The sequence below is a fragment of the Melozone crissalis genome, unplaced genomic scaffold, assembly GCF_028551555.1.
Source record: "Melozone crissalis strain CALT ecotype California unplaced genomic scaffold, PUWL_Pcris_2 ptg000034l_1, whole genome shotgun sequence".
Classification (NCBI taxonomy): Eukaryota; Metazoa; Chordata; class Aves; order Passeriformes; family Passerellidae; genus Melozone; species Melozone crissalis.
In genome coordinates, this window is record NW_026535812.1 from 9,546,727 (window position 1) to 9,566,495 (window position 19,769).

The following is a 19,769-nucleotide window of genomic DNA, read 5'->3' on the forward strand; positions in this document are numbered from 1 at the left end:
TGGCCTTATGCTTATGGCGGCCCTGGACAACCAGCCTTTTGCCTTCTAAGTTAATGAACATTTTTTATCTAAATGTGGAAGAGTGCTGACTCACCCTCAGACACTCTTCAGGCTGGCACATAACACCCAACAAAAAATAAAATATTCTCCTACCAAGTAATCTCAGTTCTCACATCAAATAGCTTTCTTTTACATGAGTTTATAGCTACCACACACTAGCACAAGTGTAATGATAGCTCTAATTTTATTACCTAATGCTGAATTTGGAGCCTGAGCCTTCTTTTGGTGCAGATTTATGGCCAGGGTGTCACATCTGCTAACACAGATTCCTCTGGAGCTCCTCCTTTCATGTCTGAGCTCTGCTCTGTGACTGTCCAAAGTGCAGACAATTATTTTTTAGTGCAAATTTTCTATTTCCATATATAATATACAAAAAGAGATTTCACTAAAAGTTACCCTTTGAGCTTAGGTGTTTGTTAAATGCTTATAGTGTTAATTCCAGGTGGGTCAAACAAGAAGGAGGACAGGCAGGTGGAGGAGAACAGATCAGCACAGGAAGCATGATGCACCCTGTGGCTTCCCAGGTCACCCCAGCTGTGTCCCAAACATCTCATGTCCTTCTGTGGTGCAGCCACAAGGGAATGGTTCTTGTGCACAGGAGGGTCACCCTGCTGGAAAATTCACATGTGAGCATTGAGCAGCCACATTGCTTACAGCAACCACAACAACATGCTGAGCTATGAACACCCCCAGAATCATTTACCCTAGTGCAGAGAACAGCTCAGCATGATCCTAAGTCATTTACAGTCTGGGTTTTATGTTTTCCTGAAGTCCCATCAGTCCTCTGATTTTAGATACTGATGATCTCACAAATGACAGGGGACAGTGCTTAGGTGCCTGCCAGTCCACACAGAGTATCTCCACCTGAGTAACACATCACCACCCTCTGTCAGCACCAGAAGGATGGCCCTTTGCATTGACCTGGATGTCTTGAAGGTCACAGCAAATCTTTAATTATTTAAATACTGGGTTTATAATCTGATTTATAGCTTAACATAAAATCTTAATCATGTGAAAGGCATCAGAAATTTTAGAAGAATGTAAAGAGCACATTGTATTGGAATTGATCTAAATTTATATTTTTATAATTAGGCCTTTAGGCAGAACATAGCTTGTGCTAACTTCCAGAAAAATATTCAATATATACCTGTGCAAATATGATTTCTTTATTTCAAATCATGAATTTCTGCTTGGTAAGGCTTGTGTTTCACCAAAGCCAAGAACTGTGACTTTTTTTTTCAAGTAACCATCCTTTCCAAGGAATCATACATGCATATTCTCAGGTCTTCCTTATGCAAGGGTGAGGGATTGAAATACAAAAACATAAAGAAAAAAGTATTTCTATCACAGGAGGATGCAGAATGACCACATCCTGGTCTGCAGAGCACTAAATGCCTGACTGCAAACTCAGGGACAAACATTGCAGGGCTTGAGCTCACTGTAAGGTGGAAAAAAAATTCCTTGTTTGGTGGGAAAAAGTGAGTAAAGCCAGATTCAAAAGTTGTAAAGCCCAGATTCAGGAGGAGGGATTTTTTTACCCTAAATATTTTTTTTTCACTTTTGTTTCTGTGAGTGCCTGCATCAGTTTGCACGCAATGGTTGCTTTCAGATTTGCATAATTGATATGTGACACACTAACCATACACAAGACAGTTCAAGCATCCAATGAATGAACCACAGACTGGCTTTTAATTGATTATATTGAGGATTCTGCCAAAAGCAGAATCTTATTCTGAGTCACTAAAAGAACAAAAAAAAAAAAGCTCAGGACAACCTGATAAATGTATACTTGTAGTGCTTTATTTCCTTCCCTGCAAATCACAACCAACTGACTGATTTGTGTTCAGGGTTCTTAGATTTCAGTAGGTACAGGGACAATAGCTTCCTGTAGAAACAGGATCAATATTTAGAAATATGATTTACCAGGACATTATTACATTTCTCTTTGAAGAAACAGAACCATTTCAAGGCATAACGTTTCACATTATTATTTCTCTATCCATTTAGAGACTTTTTTCCCTTTCACGTATGTCCTGGATAAAGAAAAAACTTGTTTTTATTTTCCTCAATCACTATTTCAGAGAAGTTTAGGCAGAGGTATAATTCACTGTAATAAAGCTACTTACATTTCAGGTAGATCGGTATGTTTGGAGTTGTTTATTTTTTTCCTTATTTCTTCCTTCTCTGGAATAAAGTACAAAATATTTTGTTTTCTTTAACAAGGATCACAGTTGGGTTTTATTTTTTGTTTTGTTTAGGGTCTTTTTTACATGGTAAGGGTGGGTGGGGGCCTGGGGCTGCAGTGAAAGGCTGTGGAGTGGCAAGACAAGAAGAAAAACAAGCAGCATAAAGTTACTTGCTTGCTCACTCATGGAAACTTGCTGTCTAGGATGCGTTTAAATTTAATTTCTGTTGCATTCAAATGCCACCACAAACACAGTAAATGCTAAAATATGACAGTCTAAACAACTCAACAGTTTCAAAATTAAAACAGACTAAATTACTTTCAAATATTTTTGCAAGCAGGAAGAGATGTGGAGGTACTGTCTCAGCCCAGTTTTCTCTGTTCCTGCCCTGACTTTCGGACAGAGCCCTCGCTGCTGGGCACAGCAGAAGGCAGGCTGTCCCTCAGAGCTGTGAGCATGGCTCTGCACACCAGCAGCAGCAGCAGCAGCAGGCTCAGCAGCACAGTTGCACAGACCTGCCTGCAGTGCCGGCCGGCTCACAGTGGGCTGTTCACAGCACGGTGCTGAGCATGGGCAGGAGGAAATGATGAGGCTGCCCTAATGAGCGCATCATGTAGTGGCACATTTCAAAAACAGGTCTAACCAGACAATGCACATAATAACCAAAATTAATGCTGTCCAAACACCACTGGCTTCCCTTTCAGTACCTGACCCACTTCAAGTTCGTTGGAATAACACTGCAGTCCTTAGCAGGCTAAATCAAGTGTCAGTCCCAGTGCAAACTCCCACCTCTGATGCAGGTCGTTGGCAGTGATCTTGCACAATGTGACTGCAGAAGACACGAGCAAACCATGGCCTGTAATTCCTGTAATTCCCCAGCACTGCAGCTTCCCTGATGGCAGCAATCCACGCCCTGCCTGGGTCTGTGTCAAACAGGGGCTGCAGCAGCCGTGGGTCAGTGTGTCTGTGTGTCCTCACTGCAACAGGAGCGGCTGTCCCATCGGGAACAGGCAGGCTCTTGGCTTACTGCCCCAGCTTTGAGCTGTGAAACCACTGCTTCACCATCGAGGGCAGAGTGTAAACAGACTTCCAGGAGTGTGACAGGAGATGTAGTTGGAGCACATTGTTTGTGCCAGGCTCACATTAGAAAAAAAAAAATCATGCTGCAGAGTTCCAGCCAAGGGTGAAAGCTGCAGTGGTGCGGTCAGACAGATGGTTCAGGTTCAAATATCTTCCCTATCACATCACAACAATCTGCTCTTAAGAGGTGAACAAATGTGAATATATTGTGTCAGAAGATAGCTTCAAAGAGCCAGATGCTTCAAAATACTCAAGGCAACCTTTCAGGAAAAAAAACCAACCTGTTTTCTGTGACAAACCACAGAAGAAAATACTGTGCACCAACCCAAGTAGAATTTAGAAAGCTGCACCAGTACCATCACACTACACAAACACCCACCAAAAGGTTAGGAGTAACTTGTTCTTGGTGCATAAAACACCCACCTGAGAAAATGGTTTCTGCCATTTACATCTAGTAGGAAAAGAGAGCCCGACAAATTGGTTGGAAACTGAAGCAAGATCAAAAACAATGCAACACCAAAAATAATTATTCCTTACAACTATTTACTTACATATGTGACAGATGCCTCATTATTCAACCTGTCAAATGAAGCTTAGTAACCTGCTAAATACCAAGTCAGAGTCCAAATGGGGTGAGTTCTGTCAGGAGTAGTCACTAATGCTACATTCTTCCAGAACCTCTGGGTTTATTCACTTAGTATTACTACTATTCACAGTAGTAATAGCAGCAACAGCTCTTGGCAAAATCTGCAGATGCAGGTGTGTAATGTAGACGTTTGGGAGCATTTACCTGCTGTTCTGTGTGGCACAGACAGGGCTGATAGAGAATGTCTGATAGAGCTGACAAATCTTTCTTCTTATGAGATCTAGTGTCTTAGTACCAATTCAGTTTCTGTGGGACTGGAGGAAGTTACTTTGAAGCTTGAGGGAAAAACACATTTCACATTTTTCATGGTTACACTCACCAGAGATTACTTTATTTGTGGCTCTTACTGACTTTCACGCCTCAGCTATTCTGATGTTTCCTGTTTGCTAAGTGACAGAGAATTGCTTGTCTTGCATACTTAAAATGCCTGTACATTTGTGGCCTTTTCACATTCTCTAAACCTAGGTAAAACTCTAGGTTTCCCACATGTACATTTCTTCTAAAAATGTACACGTTGTTCTCAAAGTTACCTCTGCATGGGAGAAGGCTCTACCCAGGCGCAGTTTGCATCCTTTGCAGGTCCTTTACAACAAGCCTTGTGCTGTAAAGTGATTAATGTTCAGTCTCACATCATGCATTTTGTGGCCAAGCAGCTGTGCCAGTTTAAGATGTGACCAACACTCAGGTGTTTGTCATCACTCTGCAGCAGCTGTACAGTTAACCCAGAGTAGAAAAAGCGACATAAAAAATCAGTGTTTAAATTCCAGCAGAAAAGTCAGGTGGGTGAACTCACATCACTCCTACTAGCACTTACTAACCTGCTGTCTTTGCACTAAAACCCATGATGAGAGCCCAGATGATTTATTCTGACATCTCAGCTGTAGCAGGAAGAAGGTAATTTTCAGCTTATGGCTGGAGATGGACATCTTCCAGTGCCACAAAGCCATTTCTACAGTGACCATGTGACTGAAGCCTCAGAAAACAGTCATTATTTTACAGACAGCTGGTAAACATCCTCTTCCAGACCTGGTTCTGCAGGCTAAAGATGCCAGGTATCTGGAATGGCATTCCCAGGAACCAGGGCTCTCCCTGGAATGAACTGGAATTGTGCTGCAGTTTTCCTGATCTGCCTGACACAAACCATGCTGGTTAGCCAAGCCTGCCTTTGGCAGCTGTTTGATCTAACCCAGCAGAACTTGCCTGAAACAGAGGAGTTAATGAGCATTAATTGCACTGCTTACACCTTTTTGGCAGAGTTGTGCTGTTGGTAACTCCTGGTTGTGATGAAAATGCAAAACTGGAGGCAGAGAGAGCAAGATTTCAGCAGTCAAAGGGGTTTGCAAAATGGTAATGGCACATGACCATCAAGAAGTCAAGTAAATTGCATAGTACAACTGTCCTTTTTTTTTTCTAGTTCTGATTAAAAAATACAAAACATCCATGAAAAGCACAACTGTCTTTCAGCCCTTAAACAGCTCTCAAATCACAAGGCTGGGTTCAATGCAAGAAATGATCTTTTAATAGCTTTTATTCCATGACAGTGAATTCAGACAAGATGGCTCTTTAAACCACAAGATTATTGCTGCTATCTTCACTACACTGTCATCTGAGAGCCAGCAAACAGTACTTTTATCTGGCACTAGACAAGCACAAAAAATAGATAATTTCTGCAAAAAGATTTGCAAATCATGCAGATAAGGCAGGTTATGGGAAAGGTGTGGTGGGAAGGAAGATGTGTTTTCAGGAATGGGATTATGGTCCTTGGCCTTGCATTTTGAAAGGAGGCCTAAAGCAAGGGAGAAACAGAAAAAGATCCCATAGTAGATAAACTGAACCTGTTGTGAACATGCATGAGATCACTTTGGTGTGCATCTGTCTCCTGTGCAGAGTCCTGTGGGTTTGGCAAAGCAGGCCCACGTGTGCTAAGCCTGGCTTTTGGAACAGCCATGACTTTTGGATGCAAGGCAAAAAAACAGCCTTGGATTCCAATGTGTTATTTATTTGATCTTAGAGAAGTACTTAAATAAATAATGTCCTCCTGAGAGAGCATGGTGTGTTGGTAGTGCAGACCCATTCCTGTGAAATTGCTACAGTTTCTCAAGGCATTAAAAGAGGAAGTGCAGAAAAAAGAAGAGCTACATACACCTAAATAAAAATCTATGTGCAAGACCATCTCCCTCAGATGGATGTATCAGATGCATGGCAAGATTTTCCTAACATAAAACAATGTATCAAGAAAAGTTCATTGGTACTGATGTATTTTATACAAGCCTCCTGTGCTGATAAAAAGAGAATAAATATTTGATCAAACAGTGACACCTTTTAAAGGTGATGCTCAGGTTGGCAATCACATTTCTTAGTGTCTCTCTCTGACCCAAATTCTTTCTAGGGATTGAAATCAGCTGTGGCCAGATCTCAAGGCTTATTTGGCTCCAGCTTCATGGCTAGGGGATGTTTTATTCATGTCATTACTAAAATCACTACTTCAATTTAAAATCCTGTCAGACAGTCTGCAGATTCTGCCCATAGAGTATAAGCCAAGCAATATTCCTCAAATGAGCTGTATTGCACATAGCACTCTTGAAAATCAATTTTTATTGCATATACCATTGATATTTCTTAATTTGAGCAAACAGCAAGTTCAATACCACTGTAAAAAAATGTGACTCTGTAAAACACTTCTGGTTTAGTATGGAGAGAGAATACTAGTACTAATGTTAAGATAGATAATAAGAATTATTTCTAGGAGATATTTTTCTTTTTCTCTATTTAATGGGATCCTTCCAATATCTAACTGGGAGTGGAGGAATTAAACAAAAAATTCTACAAATTTCTTAACCATAATCTCCCTCACCAACTTTTCTGGCTCTTCTAATTGAGAAATTATAACAGCTAGGAATAGGCACATGTTATTATCAGAAACCCTTTGCAACTGGTAACATGGATCCAGTTATATGCTTCACTACTTTCTATTGGTTTCATGAGTGTAGTATAAAAAAAAAAAAGGATGTGAAAACAAAAAAACCCCAATATTCTGGCATTTTTAAAATACCACAATTTCATTTTTTGTCAACATTACTACAAATTTTCTCCTATTTTACTTTAAAGGCCATTGTAAGGGATATTTCTGACATCTGCAGTATGCAGGACAACTGTGTATGCAGATTTATTGGAAACCCCATCAATCCGCCTCTCTTTAAAAATGCTCTTAATTAACTTGCAAGGGTTTGGGTTCACATTAGCTAAAGACCCTCAGAAATTCTCCTTCTCAAAGATTTCCAATCTTATTTTATTTTTTAAGCAAAGCAGACATCTTAGCAGAAGATGAATTTAACAAATATGTGTATTAATGAAGTGAATGTGGGATGAATGTTAATTGCAAACCTTGTCTCTAGTACCAGATTGTTCAGGAAAATAGAATAAGTAAATTCTAGGGTAGTCTTGAGGTGTTTTAGAAATAACAGGAACAACACTTGTGCAATTTTAGCCATTTTGTTGTTGAAATGCTATCACTGTTTAGCAACTCCTAGACATCAGGCAACAGCTCAGCAAACCTAGGTTTGCAGATTTCTTCAAACCAGGAATGTCAAAGAGTTTTCTTCTGCCAAATGAGACAAAGTCAGCCAAATGGAAAGGTGTAAATCCTGTCCTCTTGTGCCCTGAGCATCTCTAGCCCCCTTCAGGGCCTGGCAGAGGTCGAAGCTGTCAGCTCTTAGCAGCTGTAAAGAGCACGGGGCATAATGCCAGCTTTTAAATTAAACAAACAAAAATACTTTTCCTGTTGACTTTTAAAGGCACGTATATTTCTTTCACACTTAGTGCTCAGTACATGGTCTTATTTAAGTGAGTGGCTGGAAAAGTACCAAAGACTTTTATATGCTTTCATTGCCAAAAAGAAGACTGCAGGATTTTGAATGCAGGATCTAGGAGGACATCCCCCGCTCCATCTCTGGGCCAGCTGGACTATTAGGAGCTGGGAAGATTTTTGACCAGATTGGAAAGTCCTAAAGGTCATTTCACAAGCCCCATCAATCAGCCTAATGCTGGGCCAGTTGCCATAGCAGAAAGATGTTTAAAGAATTTTTGATTAGTTAAAAGGGCGATCCATTTAATTGTAGATTTTTACCTAGGAAGAGTGGCATGTGTTTGTTTTTTAATTTATTTTATTCATTTAATTTTTTTTTAATATAATGCTGCTTTCACATTTCAGAACTACCCTGACTTAAAGGATTTATCCTAATGAATAGACATATCTTATTCAAATACAAATATTACCCTTAATAAAATATTCCAAACCTTCTTCACCATGGGTAAGAGAAAACATATTTAAATGCTTTTCCAAAAGGGGGAGAAATGATTAAAAGTGATTCACTTACTGGAGTTTTGTGTAAGGAATAGCTGGTACAGGAGTGGTGTTGTTATTTAGCACACACACGTGGGTTCCAGTGCTGGGCTGTGGAAAGAGTGACATACAGTGCTTACTAACAAGAAAATATGTTCAGTTGCCTATGAGAAGAAATGCTAAGATATTCTAGAGTTGCTTTTTTCCCTACAGCTTCCCAGATGTTGGAAAGCATCCAGAAAGAAGAGAGTAACTTCAAAGTCTGACTCTGTGCACCTTCTGCCAAACTTCAAAAATACTCCTATGATCTAAAGAGGGCTAAATAGCTGAAAAAAACATGTGGTGGAACAGGTGCAATTCTTTCCACAGGGAACATAAATTTTCTAGTTTCCAGAGCATAAACCATTAGCATTCTGTCTCTCTCTTCATGTCCTTTTCCATTTCTTGTCTCTTTCCCAGATATTCCTCACCAAAAAACCCCAACTAAGCCAGCCTTTCCTACATAGAAATCTACGCCATACCAGCCAGTCCTCTACATAACTCTGCCAAGCTCTTTCCACACATTTCAGCACTAGCTTACGACATTATTTTTAGGCTTTTTCTTTCTTTTTAAAACTCTTTGAACCACCAGGAGTCTGGGACTCCTCCTGCAAGGTTCCAAAGCCACCGTTGTGAAACTGCTGCAGCACTGAATGCAACCAGAGCAAGGCAGGAGGCTTTCATTCGTTGCTGCAGATGTGTTACTGTCTTGCTTTACAAACATTTATATTGTATGCATACACATATATGTATATTTCTTCTCAGTGGGGAAGGACCTCCCTACTCATTCATAGCATTGTACATATTACCAACACATATTGAGGAGGCCTTCTAAACCTGAAAGTCAAACATTTAATTAAAAATTACTGTGCCTTTCAGGCCTCCTTGCACATGAGATCCATGGGGGCCCAGCTGCTGTGTGGTGAGGCAGTGCCAGGCTGGCTCTCAGGTGCACAGGGCTTGGTCAGACCCACTGCTGACAGGGAACTCATCCAAGGTCCAGCTTTTGCAGCCGTAAGGAAAAAAAGTATCTACTTTTGGCTGGCAGGAATTTAATGATTCAAACAAGATTTCTACTCACAGTGTTTTCTTCTCAGTATTACACAGTGGGTGGAATGCAGAGGACTTGGCTCTGTCTTTTAATGAAGACCTGTAGCAATGGCCGAATTTTTCATTCAGTGATTTTTTCCAGGCCTACAAGAATGACTTGGCTTGAAGGATTGGATGTCCAAGCACACAGATTACCCAACACAGTCTGTTATTTTCCTGGTGTTCATTAGTCCAAGTCCTGTGAATCAAGAGCTCTGTTGGGTAATCCTGCATGCACTCTGATGACATCCATGGATTCACAAGATTCTTCAGGATTACTTTAGTACCAAGTGCTCTCATACTGGATGGCTGTTGGATAGCTCTGCCTTGTTTTCCCTTCTTTTAAAAACTGCAAGGAAATATTTGCAATGCACAGAAGACACAGGAACCACAGAAACAATCCTGAATGTAGGATGGATTTTCAGACCATCACATCAAAGGCATTACTTGTCAGAAGAGCCCAAAGCCTGGGCAGTTTCCATGACAGCAGTGACCTTGTTGCTTGTGGCAAGTCACTGTTTTGGAATCAGAATATTCCATTGCTATTCCCATCTCTTTTCCCCAAAGCACGGAAACCAAGGCATATCGTTGAGGATGTTAGCCTATGTTAGAAAAACAGCCACAAAAAGTACTCTAGTGTTTCTTTCCAATTAACAATTCTCTCTCTTTCAGGCATGGAAGCAGGAAATGACATCTTCTCTTTAATCCCATTAAAGGGATCACTCTTCCATGTGAGAAAAGAGGTGTTGCCTAGAACCCTGGCAAGTTTCAGAAATAAAACACCATTAGAAATTTTGGTAGCTGGATGTTGCCATAGGGCAAACAAGGAATTAAACTGTTGGCTTATGGGCAGCAAATGGAAGTCTGGGAAGCAGTGGAAGCCCATGTAACTTAGATTCTGTCACCCTAATGGCCAATCCTTGAAAATCCTTGTCACTGTAGATTTGGGTTGGCTTTACCTGTGATATTCATTCCTGCATCTCTGCATCCAGCTGCAGTTCAGACTCTAGTAACTAGCCTGTACATGTTACTGGACAGCAGGATTATTGTTGTTTTTAATGTATTACACCATCAGGCAAGCTGTTAGGACAGAACAGCTGTACAAGTTGGTGCTAGCCTCCTCCCAATTAACTGCATGGTGGTTCTGCTTCTTAGTTAGAAGCTCACATCTCACCACCTATGCATTTGTATTTGCTTATTTCAGTTAATAAATCGGGTCCAGAGTACAGGTGTGAAGGCCAGCAGCTCTGGAGCTACATGCTGGATCATCAGCCCTGTATCCCATTGCACATTGCACTGCTCCTCTGTTTTCCCCCTGGGAAAATGTGGACATCACCATTCCCCTGCATTACAAGCACCACTTGTGCAAGGCTTTGAAGAGAGACACAGCATACTCTGCTACCTGATGTTGACTTTATACAGTACTCACACTTATCAAACATGGATAAAATTAACATTTAAGAGCTAATTCACAAATTAGTTTAAATCTGTTTCTCACAAACACTGTCACTGTCAAAGAACTGAGGTCTTTCAGGCTGTTCACCTGCCTGGCAGTCTTTCCTTGCAGCTCACACATACTGTGATGGCCGCACTGTGCAGCACAGATTTTCCCAGTCAAGGTTCAATTGGAGCTGGTTTGTTTGCATTGCAGTGCTTCAGGAACAGCCTGCTTTTTCCCCACAAGGCTACTCTGTCAAAGTAAGGAAAAGAAGGGAGAAAAGAAATGGAAACTAGCAAAGCAGCACAAAAGGAGGGGAGCAAAGCCTCAGCATGCTCCTTGAGGGGCTACAGGCACTGCTGGGCAGGCTGCAGGGAAGACAAATTGCTCCTGCATGCTTTGAAATGGTTCCATGCACACACACACACACTGCAGCATGCTTGCTGGCCACACAGACACATGCAGGGCTGTGCTGAGCCCTGTAACTCCATGCAGCCAGAGACAGCACTGCACCTCTGAGCTGAGGTTGGTGCTGCAGTGGAGCTCCGGTTTCCATGTGCACACATCATCCCACTGCACTGATTCCACAGCCAGCTCCCACACTCACACGTGTCCCTCCACCTCCATGGAAGACCAGCATTTGGATTCCCCTTCTTTCAGCAGGGAAATCCAGTCCTGGTCACGACAGAAAATAGAGCAAAGCTGGCATCCACACAGCAATAAGAAGTTAGTTGTACTTGCAAACCGTGTTTGTAAAGGCCAGTGATGTCCAGATTTGGGCAGCTCTCTGCTACACGCATGGTGAGGTCAGTGCCAGTTTCCCAGTGTGTGACACATCTACACTGGAGCATGGCACACACTTACATTTATTTCCTGCTTCTGATCCTACTGGTGGCCCAGAGATGAGCAATTCATCTTGCTTCTTGGACAGATCTTACACTCTTTGGCAAGTTCTTTGTTCTTCATCTGTCTGGGGCAAAACTAGTTCAAGCAGATTAGACAGGGGTGCAGATAAAGGTTCTTATTCTAAAAAAAAAAAAAAATAGCCTTTCAACACAGCTGCTCCCTAGCCCCAGAGAAACACTATAAAAAACCAGTTTTGATGAAACCAAGATGGTTCAAGTCAAGAAAGGAAAACACTGGTTTTGGCAAAACAAATTATCAGAGGAAAAATCAATCTCAAGGGAAATTCTGGAGAGCTCAAATAGTTGTAGCCCCACATATACATTAAAACTCACAAAAATCTCAATTTTAGTATATGTGGTGTTCATATCAGTGCAAAGCCAAGCACAAAATCAAAACCAGAATAAAGACCCCAAATTAATCCACAAGGACTATTAGATATCCACAGCAGAGGTGAGAAAGGTGCAGTGCATTTTTGGTAGCTAGCCTAAGCTAGAAAGACTTTTTTTATTATTGTTAGTTTACAGAAAGGTATTTTCTGTTCCTGAGGATGAGTGTAACTAGTTGCAGCAGAAGTCAGAGCAATAATTGAAACTGTGTGGTGAATCTTTTTAAACATCTAATACTGGCTGGTTTGGCTCTATTGTTTTGATTGGAGAGAGAGGGAAGGACCTTTCTGCATTCCAAAATAAATCCAGTCTATACAAATACACAGGGAAGTCAGAAGAGAGAATAATCATCAGCAAGCACCAAAGGGATAAGTTCTGAGGTTTTCTTGGTAGTACAGATTTTAGCTCTTGTCCTCTCTGCTCAATTGCTCAACACACTGGGCCTTTCAAGTTTGTTCATTGCTGGTTGGATGGAAGTGGGTGGTTTAAGGCTGAAAGGAAAATGACAGAGATTTTGGGGTAATCCTTGGAAGGGATTTGCCAGGGTGACAGCCACTCCCCCACCACATGATCCAGCTGCCCTCCAAGTACAAATGTCTGGCTAGTCAGGTGCTGGTTAGATCATCACCAACAGCTCCAATTTCGAAAGCAGAGATCAGAGAGGAGATTGCAGTTGTAGGCAGAGACAGAGGAAACACAGGGCTACCTCCAACTACTTCTTACTAGTTGCTGTCAGCTGGTCTGTGAGTTTCCCATCCCCTCAGCTCACCTACCAGAGATGTGTCACTTTAATTGTCCAGCTAAGCCCTTACCCCTTGTAGAGCCCATTACAAAAAGTAAAGCTGCTCTAACATCCAGCAAGCACCTGCCATCTTCCTCACTCCTGATCACAGCATCTCTCCCTGTGCAGGAGGAATAGGAACCAATCAAGTTGACACACACTGGTCACAGAGGCAAGCACTTCATGCTTTCAATCTTCCATTCCTTTCACTTCAACAGAATTTACATTTATTTCTTGTAACTTGAATTTTTTTAAGTCATTAACCATTCTGGCTTTAATATTTATAAGCTCCTGGCTAAGAGCCCTGCTACTTGACAAATCAACAGGGATTCCTCAGAACTTCAGCCTTTGGACCTCTCTTGTATTACCATAATGGATCTCCACTTGGATTTTCCAGCAGAATTTACTGCTCCCAATTTAGCCTTCCCTACTAAATTACAAATTTTGCTGCTCTTGCTTAAACAAGGGAATTGTTTTTTGTATATACTTCCTCCCTTATGAAAAGTGCTTTACTGTCAAACTCAGGTCCAATTCTTCTTGGGGATCATGGGAGCTGTTGTCCTCTGGAAACTCAGACCTAAAGCTGTAGAACAGCTTGTCCCTAGTGACAGAAAAGGATAATAAACTTCACCTTTGTATAGAATAGATCCAAGTATTTGTCAAAGATACCCCATGGAATATAGTTCCCAGATTCTGTTCAAACAAGGAAAGCTAGAGTAAACACATATTTGCTAATAATGGTATGAGAAATCTAAGCATGCTGTGTAATTAATATTATTGCAAAATGTTACTTGGAGGAGTACAAGCAACAAGGAAGCAGATTGTTACCTCTGAAGCACCAAGAGAGCATCAGTGGTAGGTGGTTCAGTGGGAGAGGATAGCCAAGCAGAAAGCTCACTGGATCATCAACATACCCAGTAAGATTTGCAATTTACCACTTGGAGGTCTTAATACCCACAGGCACAGGAAACCTGGGCCCACCTCTTAAGCACAAACCCCAGATATTTATTATACCACAATGGAGGATATCTAGATTATCATTTCCAAAAGTAAAGGAGCAATCTCACAACATAAAAGACAAATAAAGCTACAGCCAGCATTTACCATTTATTAGTTTGACTTTATCAGGGATGTGCTGCTAAACTGCTTTGGGTTCTTGAACTGGGCCTTTGGAGATGTTGAGTTACATGGCAGATGATTGGTGACATTATATTGAATATATATATGAATATTCCAGGAAAGGCCCTCTCTTCAAATCACAGGGGAGGGACACTGCTGAGGTGGAAGGGAAGTACACCACAGAGCCCTCAGATACTCCCTGTTTAGCAGCACCTCCTGCACAGGCTGGTACTACACTATTTCTCATTTGGCACAGGCACCTTGTCATTTGGAGCTACATTTCCAAAGGAACAAGATGCCAGAAAGTGACCAAACAGCTCCACAGGCTGCAGTGCTGGAGCTAGGAGGCTGGAGTACAATACAGATCAAATAGCAAAGCACACCAAAGATTGATGAGCTTCAGCTTTTACCCATTTTTGCATTATTCTTGACTGCATTCTTCCAGTCTCCTGGATAGCTGTGCCATCTGTGAGCTGTAGCTGAAATGAGCCTGGCCCAGGCAGTTGAGACAAGTGACTCTTTGTAGCTCATTGCTGCAGTGATGGTACAGCTGGAACCAATTTCATTAACTAGCAATCAGAGGGGGAAATACAAGCAATGAGCCATTTTCTTTGCTGAAAACAAAGATATCAGATGCTAGCTCTTGAATGTGAGTGGCCATACAAGAAGTGAGAGAAATAAAATACCCAGAGGAACGTGCACAATGACTTTAACCAGAAAGTTTCATGCAAATGTAGCGCCAGGGCCTGTTTCTCCTTGGCATGAGACATTTCCAGGGGTGCAGCCCTGAATCCCATGGACCAGAGGAGTGTTGAGGAAGGGAAGCAGCAGGGGGATCCCACACAGGGAGAGCAGAGCTCCATGGCAGCAGACATGGGAGAGGGAGCTGTGCCACTGCCCATCCAGCTCTTGCAGGAATCATTAATTTCCTCAGCCCCCTCCCCATCTGTGTGCTCAAAAGCACCTGTGGATAGGTTTTGGACCTGAGCTAGTAACTTTTTCCAATTTAATCCCCTCTAAAATATTATTGATGGCCTCCTATCTAGCTTAACAGATAACCAGAGGAGCTGGGGTTTTGAAAGCTTTCTTGAGGACAAAGCCTGCACTCATGCAGTTTCACTGCTGTTGAGTTAGTCTGCATTAATGTCATTTAAATTTTGCCCAGGGTCTTTAATAAGAACTCAAATATAACTGCTGGGGGTTTAAAATATGTGTTTTGAAAATTGGAGCCATCCAAACTATGCAGGACAGCACATCTCTTGTGTTTATTTTTATTCCTGATCTAGACTCTGCATCAGCTGTCTTCATGGTTTGGTGGTGTGAAGTACTGGAAGCCTACCAATGCACATATATATATATATAAAACTTCCTTTTTGGTTTGCAGCAGTAGAAGGACAGATTCTTTTTCACTTTGAGTCACTAAAAAGTCACTGTGCAGGCTAATTTAAGACAAATGTGAACACATGATATCTGAACAACGGATGTGAGGCTGTGTTTGAAGGAAGTATGCTGAAAAGCCCTGCATCCTTAGGGGTCTTGGGTAGGAGACAGTGCTGGCAACCACTTGCAGAAAGGATTCTGTTACTGCTGTGGTATTTTGGGCTCCAGGGTGCAACATTTAGAATGTACTCTGCTCAGACAGTCATGGAAGGAGCCCCTCCACCATGGCAACTCACAGCTGACTTTGCATTGTTGGTAACGATCACACAGCAGAGAGAAAAAGAAGAAAAAGGAGGATGGCCTTGCATATGCAGACCATGACGGTCTATGACTGCATTCTCCAACGCTGTAACCAGGAGTTATAAATTGCTATATTGCCTATTTTCACTTCTCATCTAATTGAAGAAACAGTGTATGCAGCTTTGCAGATGGCCCATTTATTTTGCTGAACTACCAAGGCCTCAAGGATGCTGTTCAGAACTAACTGGGTACAAGCACAACAAAGGCCAGGGGAAATTGGCACTTGAAAAAAATCAATTGTCAGGTATGGATGAACATCTTTTTTGCAAGGCCACAGCATCTCCCATCTGAATTAATGAACCTTTTGCCAGAAGGCAGAAAAAATATAAGGCACACTTACTTGCAGACTGCCAGGAATAATGCAGAAGTTTACAGAATTTCACAGAGCACAGTCCTCACTCAGGCTGCTGTTTGGATACCAGCACTGGATGCTAAGTGGGCTACAGGAGGAAGGAATGGGTATGTGCAGGTGCAGCCCCTGGAGGCCTTTTCAGGCACATTCACCTGAAGGTATCCTGTGCCCTTTGCAAGAGGCTCAGCCTCTCAGGAGAATTCCAGTGGGCAGCTCTGTCTGAGCCTATGCCTACCCACCCTGTGTGTTGTGGGAGGCAAGAAACCCTCTGAAACCAAAGGCATCCTGCCCCAGCCTCCCCTCTGCAGCCCCAGACACACCTGCTCTGCTGCAGCCAGGGGCAGGCGGGGCAGTGCCAGAGCTCTGCACTGAGGGCCAGAATAGGCTGGGAGCCCTGACTGTGCTGTGCCAAGAGAGACCAGAGTCACCATCCCCAGAGCACAGCAACAGATTGGAAAGGGGAGTATTGTTTCCTTCATTTCACACAGAGTGGGCTGAGATACAGAAACATGTTGGATGTTGTCTTTGATTACAGGCTGGGGGTTATACACAGAAATAGCTGCTGATTTCAAAATTCTAGGAAGTGTTGATTACATTGTGCCAAAGGAATAAAGAATCCCTAGTGACACCAGAAGTGTATTATAATTTTTTTACCTCTTGATTTCTGTTCTTTTACTTGGAAGGTTTCTGTTCTCTCACTTGAGATGACTGAGGACACATTATGGACCAGGGGCTGTGAAGGATGAGCAGCCTAATGACCCACAAAAACCAATCCTGACTTGAATATTCTTTTTCCAGATTTCTCTCATAATCACAAACAAACCAGAAAAAAACTAATAGAATCAATTTACCAACCAAAGAAGGGCTAAAACAATAATAAATTCAATTACGGTAGGACTTACCTTGTACAATATAGGTGTTGTATTTGCAGGGATACCCGTGGCAGGGAGGAATGATGAATCTGACTCCATGTTCTCAGAAGGCTCATTTATTATTTTATGATACTATATTATATTAAAGAATACTATACTAAAAAATACAGAAAGGATACTTATAGAATGCTAAGAAGATAATACTGAAAACTTGTGACTCTCTCCAGTGAGCTTGGCACTGATTGGCCAAAGAGTGAAAACAACTCACAGCAGAATCCAAGGGAACAATCACTTGTGGGTAAACAATCTCCAAACACATTCCACATGAGCACAACACAGGAGAAGCAAATGAGATAATATTTTTTTTTCCTTTTCCTCTGAGGCTTCTCAGCTTGCCAGGAAAAAAATCCTAGGCAAAGGGATTTTTTCAGAGAATGTGAATGCCACATATAGGTACTAATGTGAGTTTTGGATAACTTACCTGAATTGCATCTCCAAATATTTTTGATAGTTGGTAATCTTTGCTACTAAAATCACTGTATTGCTTATTTAGGTGTCATACAATGAGAAAAAGAAAAGATACTAAAGCACTAGAAGAGAGGATACTAAAGTTCTTACTGTAATTGCAAATCCCACCAGTGACTCAAGTTTTATAAACCTTAAAATGAGTTTCATTTCTGTTTAATATAAATTAATTTATACATGGCAGGCAGTAAGCATACCTGTACAATTGTTAGGTGACATGGTGTAAATTCCCCTCAGATACTGCTGGCTGGCTGAGCTGTGGGGCAAATCTGTGGGCCCAGGACCACCTCGTGCCCTGCAGCAGGCAGGGGTGCTCCTTGGAATCCCAGCAGGGAGAGAAAACAGGAGATAGGCCATCTGTTGTGCTGGCCAACAGGTGCGTGCTTGAGCAAATATTTGATATTGTGCAGGAAATACACAGGAGTTTGTGTACATGTTTCTGTGCTAAACTAGTTCTCTGCACACAGCACTGGGAATACAGCAGGGCACAGACTTCTGTCAGTTCTCTTTCCCTGGGGCTGGCTCTGACCAGGCTTTGGCTCACGAGGCAGCTTTTGAGAAGAGACCTGGTTTATTATCCGTGAGGTCGCTGGTGGTGTGGGACAGAAAGGCTGTGGGTAGTTTAGAGGAGGCTGTAGGAGGGCAGAGACAGCACAGGGCTGGTGGGAGGGCTGTGATTGCCAAAAAATCAGCAGTTCTGTAGCCTGGTGTAGGGTTTTGGCCCAGATTTTGATGTGCCTGCTGAACACACTCAGCAGTGGAGGGCTGAGGATCAGAGACAGAGCCACGAGCACAGTGCCTTAGAACCACCACACCAAGAGCAAAACCCTCCCTGCCAGACAGGCACAGAGCCTGGCTCAATGCACAGTGCCCTGCAGCAGACAGCAGCAATGAGGTGGTGGCACAGGGCTTCAGCATCCACTGCCTCTCCCAGTTTGGCTGATGGAGGACAGAAGCTCCTCTTTATCAAGGGGAGAGGGCTTTTCCCCAAATAGTTCCTCATTCTGTTCCCTCAGGACTCTCAAACCACTCAAATCTCTCACTCTACAAATAATTATTAAAAAAATAAACCTAGGAAATGAGATAACTCAGCCAAGCACCAAACCCCATGAATTCATTGCACATAACACCAATCACTGTGTTCCTGTTAACATCCCTCTGCTGTCCTTCCCTCTCAGACAGGCTGGGTAGCTGCAGACACAGCCTGGATGATGGCAGCCACACGCAGGGAGCTTCACCCCTGCTTCTTGTCAGGCCTCTGGCAGCAGCTCCCGGCTCAGAAGCAGTCGAATGCAAAGTGCTGCTTCTCCCCACACACCTCCTGTCCCTGGCTGAGAGTGGCTATCGACTCCACCATCCCTGCTCTGCTAAGGGCAGGTTTAAGAACCCCTTGGCAAGAACCTTGCTCCTCTCGTGTCACTGTCCCGGCTCCCTGCCCTCCGAGGTTGGCACCCGCCGATCCCGCCGTGCCGGGCAGTGTCCGGCCGGGCTCAGCAGCGGCAGGCGGGACGGGGACCTGCCGTGAGCCGCCGTCGTGCGGGCGGTGCCGCGGCCCCGGGATGCTCCTCGGCATCGCTCGGAATTCCCGGCACAGCCGCAGCTGCGGGGAGCGCGCTGCTCCTGCGGAGAGCAGCCGGGCCCGCGGGGGAACCGGCACCGGCACCGGGACCGCCCCGCTCGGGGCCGCTCTGAGCGCCGCCGGCGCGTCCCTGATTGCGGCCACCGGGTGCCACCGAGTGCTACCGAGTGCTACCGGGTGTCACCGGGTGTCACCGCCCGGGCGAGCGCAGCGGGGCCGGCCCTGGCCGGGCCGCCGCCCCCCGGGCCGGCAGCGGGCGGCGCGGCGGGACCGGCGGCAGCGGCAGGATGGTGAGCGGGGCGGCGGGGCGGGCCGGGACGGACAGACAGACACAGACAGACAGATCCTGGCAGTGACCGACACATAGACAGGTAGCTCCTGCTGGGGACAGATACGCAGGCCGGTAGCTCCTGTCGTGCACAAACAGCTGCGGCTGGGGACAGACAGGCAGCCCCTGCTGGGGACGGACGGACAGACAGACGGGCAGCCTCTGCCGCGGACGGACAGCCAGACGGACGGGCAGCCCCTGCCAGGGACGGACAGACAGACGGGCAACCCTTGCCGGGGACGGACGGACGGACGGACGGACGGACAGACAGACAGACAGACGGGCAGCCCCTGCCGCTGGC

General features: G+C 43.7%; 1 protein-coding gene across 1 annotated transcript in view; it reads left to right on the plus strand.

The window, feature by feature from the left end:
• LOC128941079 (guanylate cyclase soluble subunit beta-2-like) overlaps window positions 1–19,769 on the plus strand; it is a 38,835-nt gene that overhangs the window by 1,683 nt on the left and 17,383 nt on the right. Inside the window, 3 exon segments of the mRNA XM_054283004.1 lie at window positions 19,088–19,218; window positions 19,220–19,321; window positions 19,323–19,430. Of these exon segments, the coding sequence (XP_054138979.1) occupies window positions 19,088–19,218; window positions 19,220–19,321; window positions 19,323–19,430 (341 nt within the window).